Source organism: Sander lucioperca, chromosome 11, assembly GCF_008315115.2.
Source record: "Sander lucioperca isolate FBNREF2018 chromosome 11, SLUC_FBN_1.2, whole genome shotgun sequence".
In the NCBI taxonomy this organism is placed as follows: Eukaryota; Metazoa; Chordata; class Actinopteri; order Perciformes; family Percidae; genus Sander; species Sander lucioperca.
Genome location: NC_050183.1, coordinates 10,735,179 through 10,762,482, shown reverse-complemented (window position 1 = coordinate 10,762,482; position 27,304 = coordinate 10,735,179). Strand labels below are relative to the sequence as shown.

The following is a 27,304-nucleotide window of genomic DNA, read 5'->3' as shown; positions in this document are numbered from 1 at the left end:
GTGCACGCCCATTAAACAAACTCGGAACAAGGAAGTGATGCACCTGTTGCTACTGCCTCTTTAATCTACTGTACATTTTACCACCTTCTGTAACATCGATAATTAGTGGTAAGCAAATCCTCTTTTTCTTTATAGTACTATCACTTTGAAATGTTGACTCAAATCAAAAGATTTAGGGAGTAAATATGTTTGAAGCGACTTAAGTTTCGATACTAGAGAAGTTATGTAGCGTTTATTTACCTGCAACTAGAGGGAAGATTGTCAATTCATAAAAGCCTCCCTTCAGTTGAGTCAAAATATATACTACTACTAACTAAAGAAGAAGTTGCCCGTCTTTCACTTGATAAATAGCTACACATAGGCTAAGTGTTGTTAATCTTTTTAAAGAGGTTTTGTGAAGCCCCATCATGATGGCAGAAGCTGAGGAGGAAGGTGCGCCAAGTAAGGAGCAGAAGCATCAGCTCAGCTCTTCTCCCGGCGGCCCGGAGGACACTCAGCCTGCTGCCTCCACAGAGTGCACGGAGGAGCGGGCAGAGCACACTCAGCCTGCTGCCCCCGCGGAGGGCACGGAGAAGCGGGCAGAGCACACTCAGCCTCCTGCCCCCGCGGAGGGTACGGAGGAGCGGGCAGCAGCAGGGGTGATCGGAGAGGCCCGCCTCCAGCATAGTGACTACTCTGTGGAGTCACCTCTGGTCCAGTTTAAGATCAGGAGGTTCTTTGTGTTGAGGGTAAAGACTTTTACATTTCCCCTTGATAACAGTTTTTGAAATTTCACATCACGTTCCAACTTCTGGCTTAATTGAAATTCATGAAAATCGATCAAGTGTTAGGCTAACGTTAACGTTACTTAAGCTAGGTACAATTTTGTGTTACCTATATTTAAGTTAACTTCAGTACTTTTTTGTTTCTTTACACTAGCTACGCTTTGCACTACAACATTTCTGTGGTTTAGTTGACAGCTGTAACGTTGGTTACCACAATTCTGTTATTTATTTAATTTGTAGGGGCATGTACAACAGTAAACAAATGCTAGCATCTTACTGTACCAGTGTTAGCTTAGGTTGCAATGAAAACACACACACACACACACACACACACACACACACACCACACACACACACACACACACACACATTGCTTGGATGATATTTTAATATAGGCCTATACCAGTCAACAAGATTACCCTGTTAAAGGTCTCTGTGCTGCAGATTATTTGCTTTTAGTTTTAATACTTAAAATATATTTTGATGATCATACATCTGCACTCACTTCAGTAAAATTATAAATTCATTCATTTTACTTGTAACTGAATATTTCAACATTGTGGTAGGCTATTGCAACATCATTTGCGAAGGATCTAAGTACTTCCTCCACCACTGTGTAAAATACTTGTTTACAATTCATGTTTACAATCAATTTTTTTGGGGAAGAAGGCTGATGCGCAGATGTGTTGTCGAGGAAACTGGATATATATATATATATAGTATTAATGAATGAAGACATTTATTTCAGACATATCAAAAATAAACAAAACATCAAAGAAATGTACAAATAACTTAAATAAGCAAAACATTCAATAAACAATAAGAAACATTAACCAACATAGACATGTCTGAAAAGGATTAGGAATAGTATACACTTATTTAATCCTACCCCTTTTCCATAGCTCAGTAATTAATTGTTATTACATGTACACATGTATGTTATCTATATAAACACCAGGCAATTAATAAAAGAACACCACAAGTCCTCAAATATCCATAGCGAATAATCAACTCGAAATATTGTCAGTGTTTATTGCAGGTCTGGATTGGGTTGTGATGGGAAGTCATCCCATGTTGCCAGGCTCAGATTAGAGTTAACTATCAGGAGCCCTCTGTATGAACACCTTATCTTTTTAACTTGCCATTGAAATAATAAAATATGCAAGGATAGAATAGCAATAGCATGTTGTAAAGACTACAGTTTGAGTGTGGATTGCACTGGAAAACAGAAATGCTCGTAGCTGACAATTTGGATGTGGATTGTATTATGTACTGAAGCTTTCTCTTGTGTCTTTAAATAGCCTACCTGAGTTACTCAGATTTATACACAGAAGTTGCATGCTCAGCTTTCTTCATTTGCAGTCATTTTCATATGTCGAGGCTTCATGTTTTTGTTTATTGTCGTTTTGTTTGACGCACTGACATTTTATTGGAGTACCAGTCCCAGCTGTGCATCTGCCTCAAAGATTCCTCCTTAAGCTTTCTGTGCACACATTGTGATTGTCACAATGAAAAAAACTAGAAAGTGACACCCGTGCATTTCTGTCTCCTCAGCCTGGCACTCTGAATCAGGCCATCAAAGACGTTGAAGCTCTGGTGGATCAAGAAGTAGATGGCAGCGTTCACAGCCTTTGGCTGATGGCAGAGTGAGTTTTTGGCATTTTTGTTTTAAATTTTTTAAAACAATTACTTGATTATCAAATTTACACACTTTCATTCCAATCAACTCATCGTTTCAGCTCTAGTTTGAACCTTTATGTAAGGGATAACGTAAAGCAAGCCGGTCATTATTGCGAATAAGAGCCCCGACAGGGTGATGCAGGACTTGATTCAGCCTGAATGGGTTCTAAGTAAGGGATAATGTGTCATGAGCCGGGGAATTTGAGGACCCAAAAGCAGAGATCAGGAAGGAGAAGTTTGAGCCAAAGGATTTATTAACAAAAAAAGGCAGAGTGCCAACAAACAAAGGGATCCAAAAAGCAGTAGGCAAGCACAAGGTGACCAAAGGAAGCAGGCAAAAACTAAAGTCCAGAATGATGAAAAAAACCAAAAACAGGAGCAAAGAGACTGGGAAAAAACTCACAGGGAAAAGCTTATAGGAACAAAAGACCACAGGGAAGATTACAAACACAGGCACACTGACTGAAACCCACTGACAGGACACAAAACGATCTGACAAGAGACAAAGCGAACACAGAGGTTAAATACATGAGGTAACGAGCAAATGAGGGACAGGTGATACAGCAGGTGAAACACATCAGGGCGGGGCAGGACAATCAGACAAGGCGGGGAAACACAGGAAGCAAAACTAGACATGACAAGACAGAAAACAGACTATCAAAATAAAACAGGAAACACAAACACAAACACAAACAATCCTCACAGAAACATACACAATCAACAGGGAAATACAGAAAACAAACAGAAATATACACAACATAATAATAGTCAAAAAACAGGGAAACAAAAGACTCAACACCACAACATAATGTAGAGCAAGGCGGTCACAAAATATTGATTTATAAACGATAGTATTGCTTTCGCTAAAGAAAATAGCCTGTTTCGTCTCTATGGCTGGAATCCTGCGTCCACAGCAACGTAAACTCTATCTGTTTCATGCAACCCTCCATCTGTCACTCAACACCGCAGTATCTCCTCCTCCTTGCTTGCCATCAGACTGGTGTGTGTGCCGACCTTGTTCCAGTGACGAGCTACCCGATAGCCAGCTGTTTGCAGCGAATACATTTCTGGCAAAAGCCACGGTCTGGCACGCTTTTTATCCCCTCTTACAGGTGTGGTAGTAGCCGTATATTTTACCGTCAAAATGAGTTGGGATGTGATGGGCTGCTGCCCTGCTATCGCTAGCTAGGTGAACAAATTCATTCACCCAGCTGCTGTATTAAATCACTGCGGGTTGACACGACATTAGCTGAGGCGTTGTGTAGTGAGCTAGCGGGCTATCGGCTGCTCTAATTCACATTAAACTGAACATTTCGTTGATGGTGAAGTGAGACAAGGTGAATGGGACTTCTTTGGGAATATTTATGTTAACGTTTCTGTCCTCATTCATCTCGTTTCCTTCTCTCACAGCCGCTGCAGTTGACACACCTGTAAACACGATGTTGCAATATAACTAATTAGTGTTGTTGTCCCTACGGTTGAAGTTACTGCGTAGCGATCATAGACTGTACTGTATAAAACCGTGCGCACGCATGTCCTACGCCGGATTCCCTTTATAAATCACAATCGACTCTAAATGTGGCGCAGCTTTGGCGGCTTCATGTCATGCCCATAATTGCCCTTAAATAGTCAGTGAAATGCCCCAAATTAATATTCATCCATACCAACATCATGCACAGAGAGGAAAAAAAAGCACAGGACTTTCACTCAATGTGAAGTTGTAGTTCTTGTCTGAGAGGTGGAAAAGAGGAAAATCTGTTTGGAGAGCACAGTGTGGGCATTACTAACGCCAAAAAAAGCTGTTAATGCCACAGCTTCAGAGGTCGGACCGTGGCCCAAATTAAAAAGAAATGGTCCGATATTAAAGTTGATGCAAAAAACGCCTAACGCTACACAGAGAAAGTGTTTCTGCCACGAGACACCGGAGCTGACTCCTCTTGAAGTGGGACAGGTGTCTGCACGACACTGGCACGGCGTGGTTTCTCCGAGTGCTCCTCTGTAACGCTGGGCCCAAAATAGCACAGCTCGAGGCAGTTGGAACCGGCTCTGAGGCCACTCGTTGTGGTTCCCCAATTCTGTATGATATACTACAGTACAAGCCCATATTGCCTCAGCATGATTAGATAGAAACGTCCTCATTAATTACGTGAACCTAATATCAATGTTCTTATCAAACCCAACTCCAAGAATAAGTCAATGCAGAGGTATTGAACTAACTGCCTGGAACACAGAGACTGCCAGACATTCACCAAGTGCACTTTGTCAGGTTGTATCACTCCTGCACAAGCTTTCAGGAAACATTTAAAAGGCTGGCCATGTGAGAATGAATAATACATCCCATTTATGCAGCTCTGTCCAACACACGTTAAAGTTTGTCCTACATTGTGCCCGCAGTTACCGTTGCTACAGAAGCAGGATAAAGCAACACAGAGAGTGCATTATATGGTAATTCTGTGACACTGCTGCTGAATTTCCCAGAGGGAGGCCGGTGGGGACTAATGTCAGAAAAGCATGAGAAATTCCTCAAATCTTGCTCTGCTCAGGGATTGTCACTCGCTTTAGAAAAAGCAAGATGATCTCAATTCATCTACTTTTACTCATTTGACTGTTCCTCTTTTATTTTTATTATTTGTTCTTGATTTGATTATTTATTTCCCCTTTGCTAATTTATTTTCTGAGATGTGTTAATCATAAAAGACTTACACATAGAGTATAGTAGGTGGTTTTATTTATGCACAAAGACTAAAATAGGGTTTTTTCCAATTAGTGTCAAAGTGTGAAAATAATTTTCAGTAACAGTTGATTATTAAAAGAGAAGATAAAAGGTAACTGAAGATACTGGAAGATGATAATTGTGATCCCGTTTGAATTGAGCCATGAATTACACATATGGTGTAATGCCTCACTCTCCGTATCATTTACCAAACACACCCCCTCAATTTGGCGGTCTATTTAAGCTGCACAATTTCCCCATCTCCGCCTTGCCAATGCTGCTGCTGCCCTGCAGCTGTATCGCTGCCTGCTTTCAGCCCCACCACCACCCCAGCATCCACCTGCACGCTCCTGTCAGGGGGAAGCTACTCCATAATAGCTCATGTAAACCTAAACTGCGGGGAGTGATGAGGTCGGAGTCTGGCCGCCAAACCCAATGTTCTGCTGTTATAATAAACATTTCAAATGTGAGTTGTCTGACTGAAATGATGTTCGTCAATTTAAAAGATAATTTTGTAAGTCAAGAAAGTCACAGTTTTTTGTAGGTTTGTTGTAGTTAGGGCTGGGTATCGTTCAAAAATCTTCGATACCGTTACTGATACCAATACCGTTACTTCGATACCGGTTCCTAAACAATACTTTTTTCAATACCAATTTTATGAAACAAAAAGAAATGACAACATTATACATTACGGGACAAATCTCTTTATTTATTTCTCAGCTCCTACTATGTGAGCCCCGTCTCTGTGTAACGTAGAGTTTTTCCTGCCTGTCTCTAAGGCGTGTAACGTTAGACAGCCAATCACAGACATGATTAGATCTTGGTAGAAGCATGCTGCGTGCTGATTGGCTCACTGACACTGATGAGATTTACTCCTTAAAGTGCTCATATTATGCTAATTTTCAGGTTTATAATTGTATTTAGAGGTTGTACCAGAATACGTTTATGTGGTTTAATTTTCAGAAAACACCATATTTTTGTTGTACTGCACATTGCTGCAGCTCCTCTTTTCACCCTGTGTGTTGAGCTCTCTGTTTTAGCTACAGAGTGAGACATCTCACTTCTGTTCCATCTTTGTTGGGAGTCGCACATGCTCAGTAAGTACTGCTAGCTTGTCAGTTGCAGAGCATGAGGGAGTGCCACACTAGCAGCTAGGTGAGCATTATAACGTGTTACAGAGTGACCACGTTTGTCTCTGAAGTAAAGGCTGGACTACAATAGAGCATGGGCGTAAATCTGATCTAACAGTAGGGGGGGACAATAAACATAAAATTTCTGAAGAGTAATTTTTGAAGGGGACACAAATAATACAGCCACAATAATACTCGTAGAGGACGTGTACACAAGCCACAAAAATACCTTAAAACATAATGACTTATTTTGAAAAAGTGACCACATATAAAAGAAATACAATATTTTTGTACACTTGTTAAATTAGCTGATCATTATGTAAATTAGTGAGCCACTGGTAAAGCTCATCAAATATGAATTAGGTTCATAGGTTCACCACACGGTCATATTATAATTATAAAATGATCTTGCGTCCTCCGCATAAATATTAGGTTTCGTCTGGGACAGAGGATATATATTTAACTGATCAGCCACTTCAAACACAACTGTAGATCTCCAATATTAACCCTAATATCAGTTCACACACACAACGTTAGGCTTATCGCCGTGGTAACGTTAGTTGTAGTGGGTGCATTTCTATCCAACAAGCTAGCTAACGTTACATTATATTACACTAACATAGCAAACTTTTTGTCATAACTAATTCATTAATTACTCAGAATCATTTCTATTTGAGAAAAGAACAACTTCATCCAATGTTTAATGTGAATAAAACAGCCTTGAACCTCCTACTTACTAGTTACATTCCTGTCACTACCGATGTGACTGTGAGTGAGTCGAGTACAGATCCGATTCCTAACGTACAGCAGGCAGTGGACCAAACCACTGTGAGGCAAGGGAGGGGGGACTCAAAATGTTTCTAAACTTAAAAAGCATTTTGGGGGGTTTGTATTGTTTTACTACTTACACAGATATTTAAGTATACATCATTATGTTATTTACAATACACAGCATTGTTTTAATGATATTTCTAGGGGGGGACAACCCTTAGAAGGGGGGGGTCCTGACCCCCCGACCCCCCGGGGATTTACGCCCTTGCAATAGAGCTGTTTGGAGCAGTTAGTGAACAGTGTCAAAGCCCGTCTACGGAAAGCCGTTCCACTCAATACATCCATGGCTCCACTCCCTATTCAGCCCCATTGTACCTACTTTGGTTGTAGTTCCACCAGAGTTCCACTGGGGGTGATCACGGTCCAGTGCAAAATGAATGGGACCCTATGGAGCTAGACGGCTAAATTTGTCTCTTTTGCCTGATTGTCGGTGAGGAATCTCAGATTTGATTGTAGTTTTTGTAAGTTCAACATGGATTATAGGTCGAAAGTTGAATGAACGAGTACTTACGTCCTTTCGATTTCTTACAGATTGAGTCGTTGTTGCCCATAACACGCTAGCATTCTGCTAATGAATGCTGATTGGTCAGTGAAGGACTGATTACGATCGGAGATCCCGCTTGACGGCATCTGAAGCAGAACCAGAATGTCAGAGTGAATATTTCGGCGTGGTCTTTAAAACATTAGCAAACCTCTTTCTAGCACGTGTATTAACAGGGAGAGCCTAACCTGTCAGCTGTGTTGTCGATGCCTCGAGAGAAAAAAGGAAGTGACTCAGAGCTCACCGTAAAGCAGAATCTCTGGCCGTATATGTGTATGATGTCATTGACATTTTAAAAGGCTTTTTAGAACAAAAAAGCCACTTTAAAAAAATCTAACACCCAGCAGTGTGTATTTTCTTAGCCTCCCCTTTCAAATGCAACATTCAAATAACTAGACAAAAAGTTATATCCTGAGAAAAGTGGATTTTGAGGGGTATAGCTCCATAGAGTCCCATTCATTCTGCACTGGCCTGTGAGCGCCCCCTATATGGAACTCTGGTGGAACTGCAACCAGTTCAGAAGCCGGAAGTAACGAGAGAGTGGAACTTCTTCCCTTATTAGAAATTCTTTGACAGTGTTTTCTGTTGGAGATGGTAAGTCCCTTTGGGGTGGACTTTGGGCTTTTTCACTTTGTAAACCTATAACGTGCTCAAAAAAGATATATAACACAATAAAGGAAAGGGAAAAAGCCAAAAAGCATAATATGAGCACTTTAAGTATTGAAATTGGGTATTGAATGACGAGGCATTTTGGGATACTTAAGAGGCAATTTTGTCGTTGCCTAAAAAGTAATGAATTCAGTACCCAGTCCTAGTCGAAATACCACTTAGTTTTGTGTGAAACCGCTCAGTGAACTACATATCTTGTCTCCACAATATACATCACCTTGCTTGATGCTCGGCTTGCTCGCTAGCTAGCTAGCTTAGCTATGTTCCACAACACATGTAACGTTATCTTACCTAATGTGTTTTATCCTGCTTCATTTATCAGCCGAGAAGCAAAAGAACGAGCTAGATCCATTGATCGTGTGAGTAACGTTACATCCCGGTACAATACACACAGACACCGTAGCTTCAGCGAGACGTCATTCAAACAGGATCAAAAAATACTTTGTCTTTCCCCAATCACTATCGTTCATATTTTTTCCGAAATAAGGTCCCATGGTGGTCCACCGGAAGGGGAGGGACTCCTCTCTATGCACGGAACTTTGTGGCTGTGCGCCCGGTACCAGTCCGCAGCTGTCCACAGAACGCTGATATTATATTCGAGACGAGTGAACTGGACGTTGCCTGCTTGTCGGTTAACCGTTAATGATCAGTTGGACCTACAGTAATAAATCTAGTTCATTGAAAGGAATACTTAAAATTTTGGGGAAAACGCTAAAATCACTTCTTACTGTGAGTCAGATGAGAAGATTGACACCACTCTCATATATGTATGCTAAATATGAAGCTACAGTCAAGCTAGTCTACAGTATATCCATGACGTTCCACTTCCGGGATTGCTCCGTTGCCACCGTCTTGGTGTCATTGGCTTTCCAGTCATCCTCTGTTCACCTTCCCGCATTCTACATAAAAAAAGTTTGTAAATTTTCACATTGCTAAGAATAAAGTTTGGTTAAGATTTCAGTGAGCCAAAAACTGAAATAGAACTACAGATAGAAACAGAGAAAGGATTTTTCATCATGGGTCTAACACACTCTCTCTCTCTGGTTGTTTCAGGGTGGATCACTGGAACAATGAAAAAGAGCGTCTTGTTCTCATCACAGACAACTCACTCCTGGTCTTCAAGTACGACTTTGTCATGTTCAACTGTGAGCAAATCCAGAGGATCCCACTGAACCTTGTGGACCGCATCTCCTGTGGCAAATTCAGCTTCCCAAAGCGCGCTCTCATTGCGTAAGTCCGCTCATTAACCCTTGAGTACTCTCGCATAGCCAGACTTATCTCCACAGTGCTGTGGAGGAAGGTCTGGCTACACCACACATACATTCTAGGATAGGAGGAAAAAAAACGCTCTAGGTTGTTTGTATTTCTTTAAATCAATCACAATCGTCTTGAGCGGTGCTACGCTCCGGACGCAGTGACGGTGGCTCTGTACAAGGAACTTGTTTTGGTGGAACATTTGCACCCCGTAAAAGAAAACGCCACATACAATATTAAATGAAGTTAACTGTTATACAGTTACGTGAGCTGACACAATACAGTAATGCGAGCTATTTAAATTAGCTGGATACATGGTTAAACCTCATTTGCTCTTACCAGTGTATCACCGTCTGGGTGCGTGGTCACGGAAGGCTTCATGTATCATGTGGACGCGCCGACAGTTTTGTTGTCATTACTTAGAATTCCTCATGGGGGCAGCAGAAACTACACACTATAGCTTTAAACCGCTTTGAGTAGTAGTTAAGACTAGAAAAGCTCTATACAAATAAATACAGTCCATTTACATTTACACAGCAATCCCAGCAAACGGTCCCAAAACGTCCCATTTAGAGAGTAAATGCCGTGAACATATTCTTTGTAAATCTTTATAATCGTTCCCCGAAAGAACCAAGCAGGAGTTTGAGAACGGCAACACACAGAGAGCGGTGAGGGTGAGGGACAACACACGCAGGATGTCAGGCAGTTATCCTGGAAATGTACTTCCGTTGATCCAGACTGGCCCTTGTTTAATCCTTCAACAGTAAACATATACCTTTTATCCAAAAAACCTGCAGCTCTAACCTCAGAGGGTTATTAATGTTGTGTAATTTGTGGTGTGATAAACAGGAACTTACCAGAGATATAGTCATTGACGTATTAACAGTGTGCAAAACAGCATTGTGCTAGAGAGAAAGCCTTGGATCTCTGGTGTCCTGTCTCAGTTTTAGTCATTTTCAGTGAGTCTACTTAACAATGTGTCTTTGGAGTTTTGTCGCTAATAAAAAAATAAAAACCCTACTTGGAGAATTACAGATATTAGCCCTAATTATCTGCGCTGTGCTCTAATTTGTTTTACAAAAGTCAAATTCCCTGTGAGAAAGCGAATCCCTTTTAGGATACGATTAACCATTAAGCTCAAACACACAAAAACATGCCTAGTCTTTTTGTTGTTGTTGCTGCTAGTATGTAATAGTCTCATAACTTATCCTACAATCATGTATCAAACAACACATTCTCAAGTTTGGTGAACATTTTGAAGATTTAATGAAAAATGCAGCACGCAGCCTTTTTAATACATTTCAAAGGTTGAAATGATGCATGATTTACTATTGACAGGGATTGGAGTTTTCAGTGAAAACAGTGAGCCGATGCAGCAATTTAAGGCAGCGCTGTGAAGGGGATGCATGTAGAGGATTTGTGCAGGGGGCAACTGGGGACACGTGGAGCAGCCGGAGAACAGGCATGGCAGCGAGACAAGTGTGCAGAGAGTTTTTCGGGGGGTTAAGGAGTGCATAGCTGTCACTTGGAGCTGTCGCTTAACTGATTAGTGGCAAAATTAATGTAGTCCTTTCATCCAAACCTTTTAAAGTCAGCTCAGGGGATACCAAACCAACTAAAACTAATTTGATGAATAAAACGTAACGTGCTGTGAAGAGCTTAGAGAGCGCAGCCTTTATTGGAGGCTTTATCTCCGCACATTACGTTAAATTATACATAAAGCGCTCGTGAAAGCCACCCGGGAGTGCCGGCTCCCGACTCTCAGACATTTCCTCTTTCAGTCTTCATCTTCAACACTTCCTCTCTCTTTTTCTCCCTGTCTTCCTCTCTGTCTCTTCTTTTGTTCGTCTAGTTCATCCTGCATCGTCTGCTTTTTGGCAGAAATTGATCTACAGAGTAAAGTTCATGTATATATGAAAATGAATCCTCCCTACTGCTGTAACAGTACATGAAACTTTGTTTCCACACAATCAATGCGAGAGAAAAGTAGGAAAAGTCTGGCTGTGAATATTAGGATTGGGCATCGAGAACCGGCTCCAACTTGGAATCCTTTCAAAAAGTATGATTCCAATGGAATTGTTTCTTTATTGGACTCGTTTGGAAAATTTGGTTTCGAATCCGATCGGTGGTTCCAAATTTAACATGCGCAAGTTTTGGTTTCTGTAAACCAATCACAATCGTCTTGGGTGGCGCTAAGCCCTGGACGGAGTCACGGTGCCTCTGCTAAATAGTCTCAGGAAGGAACTTGTTTTGGTGGAACATGTGTACGTTCAAAAGTAGTTTTAGTCGTGCAACAGAAAACTCAGATTGGACAGATAGTCTAGCTAGCTGTCTGGATTTACCCTGCAGAGATCTGAGGAGCAGTTAACCATAGTCCTCACAAATCCACCAGAGGTTAGAACGCCAACACAAAGAAAGAGGAAGGTAAAGGCAATCCAGACGAAATGAGAGACATCCGGCAGAATTTCCGGCGGCACTGGAGCAATCCCAGAAGTGGAACGTCGTGGATATAGACTACGTAAACTGTAAATGCTGTAAATATTGTAAATATTCCTTCCAAGTTCCTTTTAAATCAATCAATTATATAAATTACTGTAGTTTCACTACATATGAACTTAAATTGTTGTATGCCAATTAGCAAACATGAATTACTGCATTTAGGCTCCTACAGATTAGGGCTGCCACCTCTTAGTCGATTAGTCGACTAATCGGTCGTTTTGGTCTTAGTCGACTAAGATTTCTTTAGTTGATGAGTCATTTTTATGGTTATTCATGCTTAATTACTCATTTCCAAGAAACTTATGAGCACATTTCTGGTAAACACAAGATTTAAAGTGGTGCTTTTGCAGGATTAATTGTGGAGAAACTCAGTTTTACAGATGGTTAATTAACTACATTTATATTGTGCTTTTCTACAGTGCCTGACAAAAGTCTTGTCGCTTATCTAAGTTGTAGGAACAACAAATAATAACTTGACTTGTAGTTGATCAATTGGAATCAGAAATGGTTTATATGAAAGGCAAAGGCTTCTGGATTATGCTTATTATACCAAAATAAAGTTTTGTATCATTCATTGAGTTTTATCATTGAATTAGGACAGAAAGGTCAGATTTGGCTTGGACAAAAGTCTTGTTGTGTCTTTAAATGATTCAACCAATCACAGATTAGAGCTTCACTTGTGACAAATACTGTAATTAACACATTCCTGGGTGTGTATGAAAAGAACTCCAGCACACCAGACCTTCATGTGAAGTGCAACCTGACCTCTCACAACATGCCAAAGATTCAACCACAGACCAAAGTGCTGATCATCAAGAGCCTGAAGACCAAGTCTGCTGCTGAGGTGGCAGACATCTTCAATGTATCCAAACGTCAAGTGGAAAGGATAAGAAAAAGATTTGAAGAAACTGGTGAAGTCCAGGTCAGGCAGACCCCGTAAGACAACTGTTCGAGAGGACCGTTTGTTGCTTCGACAGTCCAGGGCCAGCCCTTTTCCTGGGCTGGCCACCAGAAACCCCTGTATCTATAACAACAGTTTGTCGAATTCTCTCACGCAGTGGTCTCCATGGCCAAATTAGTGCTCACAAACCAGCATTAAACAGAAGACAACTAAAAAAGTGTGTTGCATTTGCAAAGGCCCACAGCTTGGTGAAAGGATGGACAGTGGAAAAGTGGCAGAAGGTTGATTTTTCTGATGAATCATCCATTGAACTCCATCCCAATTGCTGCAAATACTGCAGAAGACCTGTTGGAACCCGCATGGACCCAAGATTCACCCAGAAAACAGTCAAGTTTGGTGGAGGAAAAATCATGGTTTGGGGTTACATGCAGTATTGGGGTGTACGAGAGATCTGCAGAGTGGATGGCAACATCAACAGCCTGAAGTATCAACAAATTATTGCTGCCCATTACATTCCAAACCACAAGAGAGGGCAAATTCTTCAGCAGGATGGCGCTCCTTGTCATACTTCAGCCTCCACATCAAAGTTCCTGAAAGCGAAGAAGGTCAAGGTGCTCCAGGATTGGCCAGCCCAGTCACCAGACATGAACATTATTGAGCTTGTCTGGGGTAAGATAAAGGAGGAGGCTTGGAAGATGAAACCAACGAATCTTGATGAACTCTGGGAGTCCTGCAGGACTGCTTTCTTTGCTATTCCAGATGACTTCATCAATACGTTATTTGAGTCATTGCCGAGACGTATGGATGTAGTCCTCCAAGCTCATTTTCTTTTTCCCAAGGCACCATGACTTTACGTATGCTCTGATGTTATTGTAGCATGTTTGTGTATTCACAATAAAGTATAATTTCTACCGTACATTACGGTATTTTTGTATGCGACAAGACTTTTGTCCAAGCCAAATCTGACCTTTCTGTCCTAATTCAATGATAAAACTCAATGAATGATACAAAACTTTATTTTGGTATAATAAGCATAATCCAGAAGCCTTTGCCTTTCATATAAACCATTTCTGATTCCAATTGATCAACTACAAGTCAAGTTATTATTTGTTGTTCCTACAACTTAGATAAGCGACAAGACTTTTGTCAGGCACTGTAGTCTTAATCATCTCTCAAAGAGCACAGCTCTGTCGATTACATCAACTAATCGATTAATCGACAAAATCATATAAGTGTTAGTCGACTAAGAATTTCTTTAGTCGAGGACAGCCCTACTACAGATTGCACTTCACTTTAAGTCCCCCTATTTAGTCTTCATTTCTTCATTTGTCCACATCAGTGTACCAGTATATGATCCAGCTGCTTATTCAGCTGTCATGGTAATGACACTTGGCTGTTACTCTTGAGGTATTACTGTTCCCATCCAAGAGTGTGTGAATCCAAGATATCTGCAGCCTGATTTGCCAGCTGACAGTTGTCATCTGACCACTTGATGTCAGTGTGCACCCTCGGTAGAGACGGCTGAAGGCAGCAGCACGCCACATCACATTCCTTCATCTGTTTGATGTCGTCATGCATGATTCTGCAACTGCTAGTGGGAATCAGTTTTGCTAGAAAGTCCACATACAGTTCGGGCTGCCTTCGCTGTGTCGTCAGAAAAATCAAGCCTTTTTCTGGCCACATTGAGGCATTGCACTGTTGCTAAGCATTTTCATTCTGTTCTGCATTCTGTTTCACTATAGCAACTCTGACTCCAAACAACTGTTGAACAACTGAACAAAAACTTGATTACGAGCGCTAATCTTAGTTTTATCATCCCGTGTCAGGCTGTACCAGACTCTCCCGGTGATTTTAGTGGTATTATTTAAATATTAATTATATTTTTTTAACCAGTTTTGTTAACTGGGGTTTCATTTGCTCAAGCATGATTAACATTTTGTTTATCAATTGTAGTAATTGCAAATAGATTTCTGTTAAATAAGGTAACACAGACTCGTTGCCTTTACTGTCCGTGGACCGATCGTGCTTACTGCCGTGTGTGTGCCCCCCCCCAAAGGCTCACTCTAAGTCAGGAAAAACCCTGACAATCCATTGCTTCTAGATCTTTTTTGATATGTTTGTTTTCTATTTCTTACAACATTTGATTGTAAAATGTCATAAAATCAAAGTTTAGACATAACAGGCCACCACGATCATTTGTTTGTACTTTTTAGTACTTTAGGAAATGAATCATTTATAATAGCATGAAGGGCTGCAACTAACGATTATTTTCATGTTGATTCATTTCTCGATTAATGGATTAGTTGTTTGGTTTATAAAATGGTGAAAATGTCGATCAGTGTTTCCCAAAGCCCAAGATGAACATCCTCAAATGTCTTGTTTTGTCCACAACTCAAAAATATTCAGTTTACTGTCCCAGAGGAGAGAAGAAACTAGAACATATTCATATTCAAGAAGCTGGAATCAGAGAATTTTTACTTTTCTTTCTTTCTAAAAATTACTCAAATCAGTTATCAAAATAGCTGACGATCAATTAAAAAGTTGACAACTAATTTATGAATCGTTGCATCTCTAATAGAATTAATAGAGTTCAACTTGAACTGAATGGGACTGAAAGCGCTTTCATGAACATTTGACCCCGGTGTTCCTAGACCATCAGCTTCAGAACAAAGAATATCAAAGTCCTTCTATGGAGCCGGTTATTTTGGCGTCAGTACCCCCCACCCCCATTGATGATGCCAACAGAAAGTGTTCAGGGAGTGTCTGTATTTTTATTCCAGATGATTTTGTTTTCATCCCACATTTCTCCAGGTGCACCCATGATGTAAAAAGCACAGTATATTCTGCATTGGTGGGGAAAGATGTGCTTTAAGTGCCTTCTTTCCAAACTGTCTAGACAAACTAATTACCCAGCACATCATGTATTTTTTTATTCCTGTCTGAAACAGTTGGGTGTGGAGGTTTTAAAGCAGCCCCACTAGAGTTTGCTTCAGTAACAGTTGTAGGAAATATATATATATATATATATATATATATATATATATATATATATATATATATATATATATATATATATATATATATATTTATGAAGGTTAGAAATAATTCCAGCATTGCACTCCTTTGTTTCTCATCTGATCAGATATAGTTTTTTTCCTCTGAATAAGGCTTCAGGAGAAATGTTTAGCCCCCATCTTCAACTACTTAAAAGACTTTTATTCATTACAATAAATTAATTTAATTTCTTCCTCACATTGTCAATTGTTATGTTGACACAAGTGGTCTCATTATGATTTTATATACAGATCGATAAGGTGTAAAAACTGTAGTTTGGGTCAGTCTTTGCATTGTTTCTTTTAGATCTGGTCTACAAACCATCCTCCTCTCATTCTGCAGTCTTTTCGACCACACCCATACAAACCTGCGCAGCTTACACATCCAGACAGCAGAGGGCAGTCAGTACGTAGTAGCTAGTTAAGATTTCATCAGCATAATGTAATTTAACCAGAGCCACGACCGTTGTGATGTGAAGCAGGAGAGTTAAATGCTGAAATCTGAAGCAAGGAAGAGGGATGTGCGCACACACACACACACACACACACACACACACACACACACCACCAATTCTCTTTAAATGAGCACTGACACTGCTGCTTTCACTCCTTAACCAAATCAAATGCAAACAGTAAAACAGTATTTAGGTGAGGAGTCAGTGAGGCGAAACTTTGAAGGGCAACGTTGCTGGGGTAGCTACATAAATAAACAAGTTGCAAAAATGACGTCTTACTCCAAGTTTCACTTTACAGGTTATACAAACCATGGCTACTGTCTCATCTCAAATAATCTGCTGCAAAAACAAGAGTTAAATAAGCTTCTGTTGCAGAGTAGCAGTACAGAATAAAGCAGCGTAACTCACACATTTTCTAAGATCAAGAATGAAAATAAATGTACTCTAAGCTTGCAGGCAGTGGTGGAATGTAACTAAGTACATTTACTCAAGTACTGTACTTAAGTACAAATGTTGAGGTACTTGTACTTCACTTGAGTCTCTTCTTTTCATGCCACTTTCTACTTCTACTCTTCTACTTTCAGAAAGAAATATTGTACTTTTTACTCCACTACATTCATCTGTTACAGCTTTAGTTACTAGTTACTTTACAAATTAAGATATTTGCACACAAAACACATGTAGTTTATAAAATATGTTTTATTGTAAATTAAACCACCCAACAATATAACGGCCTACAAGTCCAGCTGAGATGATTAGACCATTACACACTTAGTTGATTGATAGAGCTGTTTGGATCGTTTCCAATTTCTAGAATGTGAGGTACTTTTACTTTAAATACTTTAATAGATGATAGAGAAATGGAACAACTAAAGTAGTTATTTTTGAGGCGACTTTCTTCACTGTGTGGATGTGCAAAAGAATTGAGATTTATTGTTATTGTTAGGTTTCACTTTCAATTTGCTCTGTTTGTATGTGTTGGGTTGGGTGTGTAGTGATATTGTAACTGCTATATGTATTATGTAGTGTGAACATTGATTGCACTGAATTTTACTGTGCACCTCTGGACAAGTAGTTGTTGCCATGATAACTAGGGGTGTGAATCTTCACGATTCAAGTCAATTAGGATTATCCTGTCAGCGGTTCGATCCGATTCGATATATATAAATATTATTATTTATTGCTACACATGGTTTTCATCAACAAATTCAAGATATATATGAACTCCCCTTTTTATTGTATCTGCTCTTAAAAAAGCCCTTTCCTGGATGTAGCGGAGTCTGAACACGACAGACAGACCGGAAAATCAACAAGTCACATCTGTAGGCAATAATTGATTATGGTCTGTCACTGCATCCATGCAGAATTGTCCACGTCCGCATCGCGATGCATCAATGCAATGATAACTACCAATGGGGATCCATTATAAACAATAAACCCTCAAATACTGAGTATTGGGACATAAGGTTAAGGCATTGTGACATTGGGGACTGGCATTGCACAATATATGCTAATAGATGAGGAAAGAAATGTTTCCTTAATAGCTACAAAAAGAGTTGCAACACTTTTTTGACACTAACGTTGCCTATTCATAACCACTGAAGATTACATTTCTCACTCACTGCTTCCTTCACTGACTCCCAGTGATTCCCAGTTATTCTGGCCTCAGCTGCACTTTCATTAACAGGACTTTCACTGCATAAATTTAGAAAAAAATGTAATACACACTTGAATTTGCACCAATAGGTGTATAATGTTTTGCGCATGCTGCTCTAAATTCATGGTCCTTGGGAGCAGTTTTCAGCTTGTGGACTTGCTATCAAGCTGGAAATGTCTTTGCCAACAGCCTGCAGCTATTATATCACAGCTTTTGCATCATGACATCCACAGTATCCACACATGGCTGTATGTTTTAGGCTTCGGAGGTTGCATTAGCAGCTTTTATCGTGAATAATGTAAATGTCTTTTCAAGGTTTGAACATTCTATGGAAATTGTGTATAACGCTTAAGCTCAATTCTTTGTGTTTTCCTTGGTTTTTTTGTACTCATCACTCCACCCTTTTTTCTCTCTTTGTAGTCCTTTCCCATGTTGGATGGATACATGTATGGATGGCTGACAAACCTGCAGGCTCTATTGAGCAATCGGACCAGATTTGTTTGTTTGCTCTGAGACAATGTGGGACACTTGCCATGACAACTGGAGCTGGGCTTGATATTTATCTTGTGTGTTGACTTATGAGTCTCAAGCGCTTGAAAGCCCAGGGAGGAATTTTTTCGTCACTTGCCCTAAAGCTCAGAAAACAGCGTTTCTCTTATGCATGTGTGCGTTTTGTATAAACACAGTGGATTAAGTGGAACTCAAGGTCAGTAGAGGGTGGATTTGCTCTGTTAAGCCTCAATATTGAGGTGTTCACTAGTCAGTTTTTGGAAAATTTCTTTTGACACAAACCGTATCTCGTTGGTAACTTATGACTGACATAACGAAGGTGTAGCCTGCTTTCACCTTTTCTGTATTTCCGTGACTGTATCTAAGTGAGGCGCAGTGAAAGTCCAAACCCCAGCTCTGCCACATAAACACAGTGAAGACTTCCAAGGCCTCTGGCTGGAAAGCCCAGCCCTGCGCTGCCTGTTTGGGCTGGTCCCTCTCCCAGTGATAGCTTACCTGTGGAATTTGCCAAAGCTTTTTTTTATATCCCCATTTATACTAGAGCAATAGCTGTGTGCTCTTACAAAGGGCAGTGTGTACAAACGTAACCCTCACCATCCTCACTCGCTTTTGCTGAAATATAATCAGTCTTTTCAGCCTGGGCTGTGCTTTTGTACCAATTTTTTTTTTTTCTCCCCCTTTACTCCCTGCACAGCATTTGCTGCGGAGGAGGCACAAAATGTTCAGTGGTGATTGCATTGTAATGCAGACCCTCCCTGTGACCGTGACATAGGAACAGCTAAAGCGCTATTGTTTAGCCTCAGGTGTTTAATTCTGGTTGGCAGGAAGCGCTCTTGTACAAAGTATGTGGTAAAATGTGCACATCAGTGTGACAGGTTGTTAAAGGAATCAGAACAGTGTTGGGAAATCGCCTGCATGCTGATTTATTTATTTTCTTTCTGACTTTTTTATGCAAAGCGGCGGGTACAATATTAATAAGACTTTGCACAATTACATTTCTTTATTCCACAAACTCCTGACAGAATCACCAAAACACCAAAACTGTTTGATTTGCATAACAAGCCACACTTTATGAGCCATGTTTGCACAATTTTAATGTGTTCAATTGGTTTGCAAGTTGCCTCTTGAAAGCTGGCACAACATGTACTCACAGTATTGAGCACTAAATAAACCCAAGTGTTTGTACATCCACACATGAAGTACAGAGGATGCAAAGGCAGATTTGTGGGTTTAGTGTCAGACCTACACAAATATTACATTCTCAGTGTTAAAAAAGTATGCAGCAGGCAAATGACTCGCATAACGTACGGCAAAAATGTTTCAACAATGCACAATGCCTAAGGAAATGTTGAAATCTTGATAGGCATCTCTGATATTGAATCAGTGTTGGTATGAGGGGGGGCGTGGGCAGAAAACATCATGTTGTCAAAGAAAGATGAATTAAAAACCACATCAAATTTGGAGTATGATCCCTCCATGTAGAAGTGTGATCACCCAGAGTTGCTTTTGTTCCGACAAACTTTCGTGTTGCCAGCATGTTTACATTTGAACCACTGACTTTGTGTCTTTTGTAGGATTATTAATCTACTGTAAAGATGTACTGCTGTACTCTGAGTATAATTACATTAGACTGAGGAGTCAAACCTGTCACTGCAGGTTTTTCTTGCTACTGTTTTGAATCAGTCAGGGACTTGTTTACCCGATCATGAATTCACAAAGACCTGTTGGGCCAGAGTTTTTAATGATATGCAATCTAAATATAGTTTTGAGTCTAATAGAAAACATTTTCATGTAGCAATAGTGCAAAGACTTCTAAGGATACTTGAAGAAGTGTTCTTCAGCAAATGAAAAAAACAAACTATTCCTAACAGACACATAGTACAATGTATTGACATTTTTTTTCTGCATTTTTAACCCATCCCAGTATTAGGAGCAGTGGACAGCTATTTATCTGGAGAGCAATTTGGGGTTCAGTGTCTTGCTCAGGGACACTTTGACATGTTGAACCGCCAACCACTCTACCTCCGAGCCACAAGCCACCCCTGAATAGTGCATATTGCCCATACAATATCTCCAGTACAATCTTTTAAATCCTTGTTTTGCATATACATAATACAATATATACATATGTAGTGCTGCAACTATTATTTTTAATAAATGATCAATTAATCTATCAATTATTTTGGTCTATATAATATCAAATGAAAGTCAGACCCTCCCCCTTCCTACCTTCAGCTGTCCTATCAAATTAAGGCCAAAAACGCCCCAAAAAAAAAAAGAATAAAAAAGGAAGTTGTATAAAGCCTTTTGGGCCTCCAGAGGAACTGTGTTTGAAGTCTGATAAATGTCTCAAGTGATGTCACTTGAGTCAGCGTCGGTTGGGCCTGAAGACTACAAGTCTGAAAATGAAAACAATCTGGAGGTGTGGATTTAGAAAACTTGAGCTTACCAGACATCTGTAACCCGCTCCTCATGCTGACTCATGATTAAGCCAATCAATGAATCGACTTAGAGCTGGGCGATATGGGAAAAATCGAACATCACGATACTTTTGACCAAATGGAGGATGGGTCAAACACAGGACTTCCACCCAGGAGAGCAGGGATCAAGTCCCGCGTGTGACTACGTGTCCCGCCTGTGATGTTTCCTTTCCACGTTTTTTTGTTTTCCTAATCCCAACTGTTTGTTCTTTTTGTAAACCGTAGCCTCGCGATAAGACGTAGCCTTGTGATAACACGCCACGTGGCACTTTCTAAAGCCACGTGGCGTGTTTACGCTGTGACGTTGCAGACTGTCGTCCGCTGTATACAGCGTAGATCAAAATACGTACAGATAACGGCACTTTCCTAAAGCCAAGTGGCGTGTATGTTTACGTGAAGTCATGATGTCATGTTGTTTAGTTCTATTTGTATGTTTGCTACATGAACCTCGGGCATGTTAGAAATATGACTGGAGTTGCTAGTTGAAATGGAGGTTATGCAAGGCTCCTATTAGATGATTGCATATGGTTTTATTTGGATAGATCCAGAGCATCACAATGGCAGTAGAGCTGTTGAAGAAAAGGCATTTCCATGTCCAGTCAGGTGCGGTAAATGGAAACTGGTGTATACAAAACACCAAGGTTTTGCATGGTTCAAATTATCATTATTTCTCATACTTACAGATCTATTTCCTGTGCTGCTTTTTAGTTCAGCTTTATTTGAATATGCTGCAGGAAGGTTATTAACACTGGCCTAAAACAAGAAGGAGAGGAGATTGTTTTAAACTCTTTGTGACCCTGTACCTTTTGAACAGACACTGTAATCAGATATGAGAGCCCTAGATCACATTTGATGGACAAACGGTAAATAGAGAATTGTAAGGACCTTCACAGAATGTAGATACCAACATCATTTCAAAGATGGGATCTGCGAGTGTTCAGAGGTCTGTTTGCTCTCAGTCTTCTGAGGTTTCATTAGGCCGAGGAAAGATATGACCCCAGGGCATTTTCATTAAAACCCACGGTATTTACTTTAATATGATGAACACACTGTAGATTACCTCTAAGACTGGTAAACATGAGGTTTTCTTTACACTAAGTATATGCCCTGAGGACAGATTAGTGCCATATATTTTTTTTATATTATTCTTACATTTTTACCATGCAACCAACAGGTCTGGTAGTCCCCCTTTTGAAATCAAGGTAAGGCAAAAAGAACGGTCCATGAAGGTGTGGCCGTTTCACATCAGGAGGTAGCTACATTCTTAGTTGTTCACCCGATTACTTTAACATTAGATACTTAAAGGCAGAGAGCAGCAAGAAACAGTGCATTTGAAAAAAGGGTTTTTCAGTTTTCAGCCTTTTTAATTTGTAGTACCTAAATGAATCAACCTGATTAACCTGAATCTATATATATATATATATATATATATATATATATATAGCTTATATTCAGTGTTTTTTCTTTATAATTCTCAATGAAGAACAAAACAAGAACGTGTCTGTAGAAAGCAGTCAGTGGTGTTATCGATCTGAGTCAAACGTGTCCCTGACAGAGAGAAACACTTAATCACTTGTGTTCCTCTGTGTCTTTCTATGTTCAGGAGAGAGGGGGAGGGGGTGCGAGTCTTCTGGGACCGGCTAAGAGAGCCCTCCTTTACCTCCAGGTGGAACCCCTTCGCCACGGACTTCCCCTTCATCACCTTCACCCACCACCCTGTGAGGAACGTCAGTGACACATTCGCTGCTCTCTGCGACGTAAGTGGATCAATCAGTGATAACAGTGTGGCATTGTTTGAAGGCTCCGTTCAAACTAGGGGCTGCACAATATGAGGAAAATATGCGATATGCGATAACGTTGTTGAATATCGCGATAACGATATTACTTGTGATAAATATACAGATATCAAAGTGTTCTTAGCTCTGCATTTCTGCTGCTGTCAGTATTCTGCTAAAATACAACAAATTCTTTCAACTAACACTCTTTTGCGATATGTCGCAGCCTTTTGCGATGTGTTTATTGCGGCAGTTGATATTGCGATGACAATAAAAAAACACCCTGCTTCAAACTATTGGTGTCGAGCCATGCAAATAGTTGTGGCTTCATTTTCAGAATAATCCACAGACTTCACTGTCAGCAGCTTTCATTGGGACTATTTCCAGTGAAAATTGGCACAAGTTAGAGTCATATCTCTAAACACATCTCAGCATATACAACTGAAAGTTTGGAACAGCTGCAGGACTCTGTGGAAGTTTGTGATTGGGGTGAGCTGTTAATTTCTCAGAATGTATCTGTTGAAATATTTTGATATTAGGTTTTATGACTAATCCAAGTGGAGGTGTGTACTCTGACAGTCATTGAGACACTTAACTATTATACCGTTAAAACAACAACAGTGTGGTGACATTCATCGTGTGGTTAAATGAGTCATCACACAGAAATGACTTGCTGGAATTAGGCATCAGATACCATTCATGTCTAATCTGTCAATCTGTTTCCACACCCAATAAAATCCTCTGACACACACGTGGATCCTAAGACTGCCCAGTTATTAGATATAATGTATACCTATAGAAAACCAGCACTCAAACTTTCAAAAAAGTTTCAGGTGTGGACTACTTAACGTGCAAAATTCCGATTTGTGTTTTTTGTAACCAAAACACAAAAGTATGGTGTGTTTGCAAAACCTATCCAGGGGATTTCAACATGGATGTTTATGAGCAATTACAGCAGGCGACTCAGCATGAGGAAGAGAAAAGAATGGAGCAATCAGCTACTATGTAGTGAGATTTCAACAGTGTTTCAAACACGTCATACATGCTGCTTCTGCTGTCATGCTGACTAAGAGAGGAGGGGAATTATATATATAATTATATATATATATATATATATATATATATATATACATTTCAGTGACTTCAGATAGATGGTGACTGGCACCTGAGCCTCACAGACTCAAACAGCTCAGGGCTCGACCACCTGTTCAATATTTGTGTTTTTTTTTTTAAATATTCAAGATTCAATACTTTATTGCCATACAACTCGGTGCAAGTTGCTAGGAATTTGCTGCTATATAAAAACAAACCAAAACTTACAAAACTGGAAAATCTTATATCAAAAGGCCTAATGATTACTTATCTTGTACAGTATGACAGAAAAGATTGAATTCTTCTGAAATAATAATAATAATAATAATAATAATAATAATGGGACCTCATGTTTGCCACACCCTGGCCAAGGCGTGAAGTCAAAGAGGTGCAAACAGGAAATAAATGTGATTTCTGATCCTTCCTCCCTCTTGTCCACAGATCCAGAAGTTCCGTGAGCAGCTCAAGGATGCAGCGCAGAAAGTCCACGCCATGAGGCCGGTTCCTGGGAAGGCCAACGGCGTCCTGGTCCTGAATCAGCCCATCCACATCGAGGCGTTCGTGGGCCTCATGTCTTTCCTCGGGAACCAGAACAAACTGGGATACTGCGTGGCTCGAGGAAATATCGGCTTCTAACCTTTCTGCATTTATACACTGTAGTAGTTTTATTTTCGTTCAAATTGATTGCTCAGATTTGTAAATCTTGAATTCATGTTGATACGTTTGTTTACATTCAAATTTTACAAGGATCACCAAAGAGTAGGGCTGGGTATAAAAAAATCGATTTTCCGATTTAAATTGATTTACATTTGAATGATCCAATATCGAGTCATGAAGTCCAGAATTGATCTCTGTCTGTGTCATATGATAATGAAAGATAGGCTACATTTTGGCGAGGGTAAAACTAACACGGCCATTTTAAAAGGGGTCCCTTGACCTCTCAACTCAAGATATCTAAATGAAATGTCACTCAATCCTCACTGACTATAGAGTCTGTAGAGCTGCACTTTACTGTGTGTTCATGTTACATAAAAAGGACTTTAATGTAACTGCATTGGGGTCCATTCTTATTGTAAACATTGGTACTTTAAATAATGCAGCAGGTGAGAGGAAACCTTGTACAATTGTACATTATATATATATATATATATATAGCTTATATTCAGTGTTTTTTCTGTATAATTCTCAATGAAAAACAAAACAAGAACGTGTCTGTAGAAAGCAGTCAGTGGTGTTATCGATCTGAGTCAAACACATAGAATATCTTTCATATCAAAGCTGAATTGGTTTGGCAACTGAAATATCACAAATCGACATTGACTCGGAAATCAAATCGAAAATGTAATCGAATCGGGACCTTGTGAATCAGAATCGAATCGATTCGGGAAGTCAGCGATACCCAGCCCTGCCAAACCATATTCAGGTTTGCTTTAGTGTACTGTTGAAGCCTTGATTCTCAGGATGTTCTGTATAAGGTTGTGACAACTGTGTGATCTCCCCCCACTGCTTATTACCAATGTGTGGTGTCTGAGTGCTCAGAAATATCCGCATTTCAACACCGCTCTTCACTGGATGACGGATTCCCCGCTGCTCTCAAGGAGCTTTGTTTTTGCTCCTCAGTGATATGGTAATTCAACTCTTTCGCAATGGGACTCCTTTCTTCCTCCCCCAGTGTCTCTTTTAAAAGCTCATTCCCATGCCTTTCTGCCCCTCAGAGATTCACTGGAGCATGGGGAGCACATTTGTCAGTTTAGTTTTATCATTCGTAGTGTATTTTTACAGTTTTGGAATTTCCCCTTGATTTGTGTGTTTACTGTGTGTCGCTCTGCCTCGTATGGTATCACCTGTTTGTCTTGGAGCGTGTCATAGACAAGAAAATATGAGCGTCCAAATTTTGTTCCCTTTTCCTTTTGTGGCAGTATAAAATGTACACATTCCTTTGCACTTTGTTTTTCTTCAGAGCACTTAAGTAGTGAGTTATAATTCCCTGACCTTGTTCAAAATATATAAGGATTCATGTTTGCTGAAAGATAAACCTAGTGGTGGCCATGACACAACTTGAGATGTCCTAATGTTGCTGCAGTCCTTGAGTAATATTTTATGCCAAATTCCTACCCTACGTTATTTAACTTAAAAATAGTAACATCAAACACTTTTTTGCCTCTTTTTAGGTAGCAGGAGTGAAAATAAGTCTGGTTTCAGAATGATGGAGACAGTTGGAGAACACTTGGATACAAAATAGGATTTAGGCTCTACAGAATGATTCTTTCCTTGGCAACTATTAGGTTTTTCCCAAATGATTTACCAGATTTTAGGCATTCTATTATCAAATAGTGCATATAGCTGCTGTAAATGGGGAACAAAATCTTCCTGGGCTCACCTGAGCATGCCCCTGGAACCCACTAGGTTAGGTCTGGGTTAAAACAAAGGGGTTAGGGTTAGGTTTAGAGTTAGGAATATTTACAACGTCTGGCTCCACCCCTGGTAACAGCAACTTCAGTTTACTACAGGAAACACAGAGCAGCCAAACAAAGTTGTGTTGCTTTAATAAGCAGTTGATTGATAATGATAGAAACCACAATCTGATGTCACAGCACAACAACAGTACATAGTGAAGTTGGTTACCTTGCTGAAGAGTTGGAGGTGTGCAGCCTGCAGCTCTTCATCTAACAGCTCACTGTGGCTGCTCCTTCCTGTTCTGTTACTCCCTGCAATATATCAAACTGATCCACTCTCAATATGACCATGTCTTTGTTTGTAGATGAAAAAACGATCGTGGTCAGTGTTAACCTCAGTGACAAATACATAGTGTTTGTTGTGACTGCTTCACAATCAAAATCCATCCTTGTTTTCGCCAGTTGTATGCTTTTAGTGTCAAGCAGCAGCAGGCTGTTCAGGTTTGCATTAGCAGTAGTCTGGATCAACGGAAGTACATTTCCAGGATAATTGCCTGACATTTGTTCCGTCCCTCACCTTCCGCTCTCTGTGAACTTCGAGCTAGCGAGCAACACTCTGAAAATGTCAAGTTTTGAAGACAATTTGGACCGTGCAACAAGGCAGACCTGCTTGGTTCTTTTGGGGAATGATTGTAAAGATTTACTAAGAATATGTTTCCGGAATTTACTCTAACTGGGACGTTTTGGGACCGCTTGGTGGGATTGCTGTGGATGAAGTACACACGCCGATACACTGGTAAGAGCAAATTACATTTAACCATGTATCAGCTAATTTAAATAGCTCACGTTACTGTATTATGTCAACAGTTAATTTAATATTTTAGTAGTAATGTAATGCAGGTCT

The 27,304-nt window shown here is 40.1% G+C and overlaps 1 protein-coding gene across 1 annotated transcript; it reads left to right on the top strand.

Annotated features, from left to right (window-relative positions):
• Positions 1-25,053, top strand: tprg1 (tumor protein p63 regulated 1). Its single transcript, XM_031311785.2, has 6 exons — positions 1-108; positions 388-728; positions 2,319-2,410; positions 9,382-9,558; positions 22,741-22,894; positions 24,446-25,053. The coding sequence occupies exons 2-6, from the start codon at positions 408-410 to the stop codon at positions 24,638-24,640; spliced, it is 939 nt and encodes a 312-aa protein (XP_031167645.1). The 5' UTR covers positions 1-108; positions 388-407; the 3' UTR covers positions 24,641-25,053.
• The last annotated feature ends 2,251 nt before the right edge of the window (positions 25,054-27,304 follow it).

What these genes read in the sequence shown, in the direction of transcription:
- tprg1 (XM_031311785.2), top strand. Translation starts at nt 408, where the DNA reads ATGATGGCAGAAGCTGAGGAGGAAGGTGCGCCAAGTAAGGAGCAGAAG. An exon ending in GGAGGTTCTTTGTGTTGAGG is followed by an intron (nt 729 to 2,318) that starts GTAAAGACTTTT and finishes CTGTCTCCTCAG; the next exon opens with CCTGGCACTCTGAATCAGGC. An exon ending in AGCCTTTGGCTGATGGCAGA is followed by an intron (nt 2,411 to 9,381) that starts GTGAGTTTTTGG and finishes TGGTTGTTTCAG; the next exon opens with GGTGGATCACTGGAACAATG.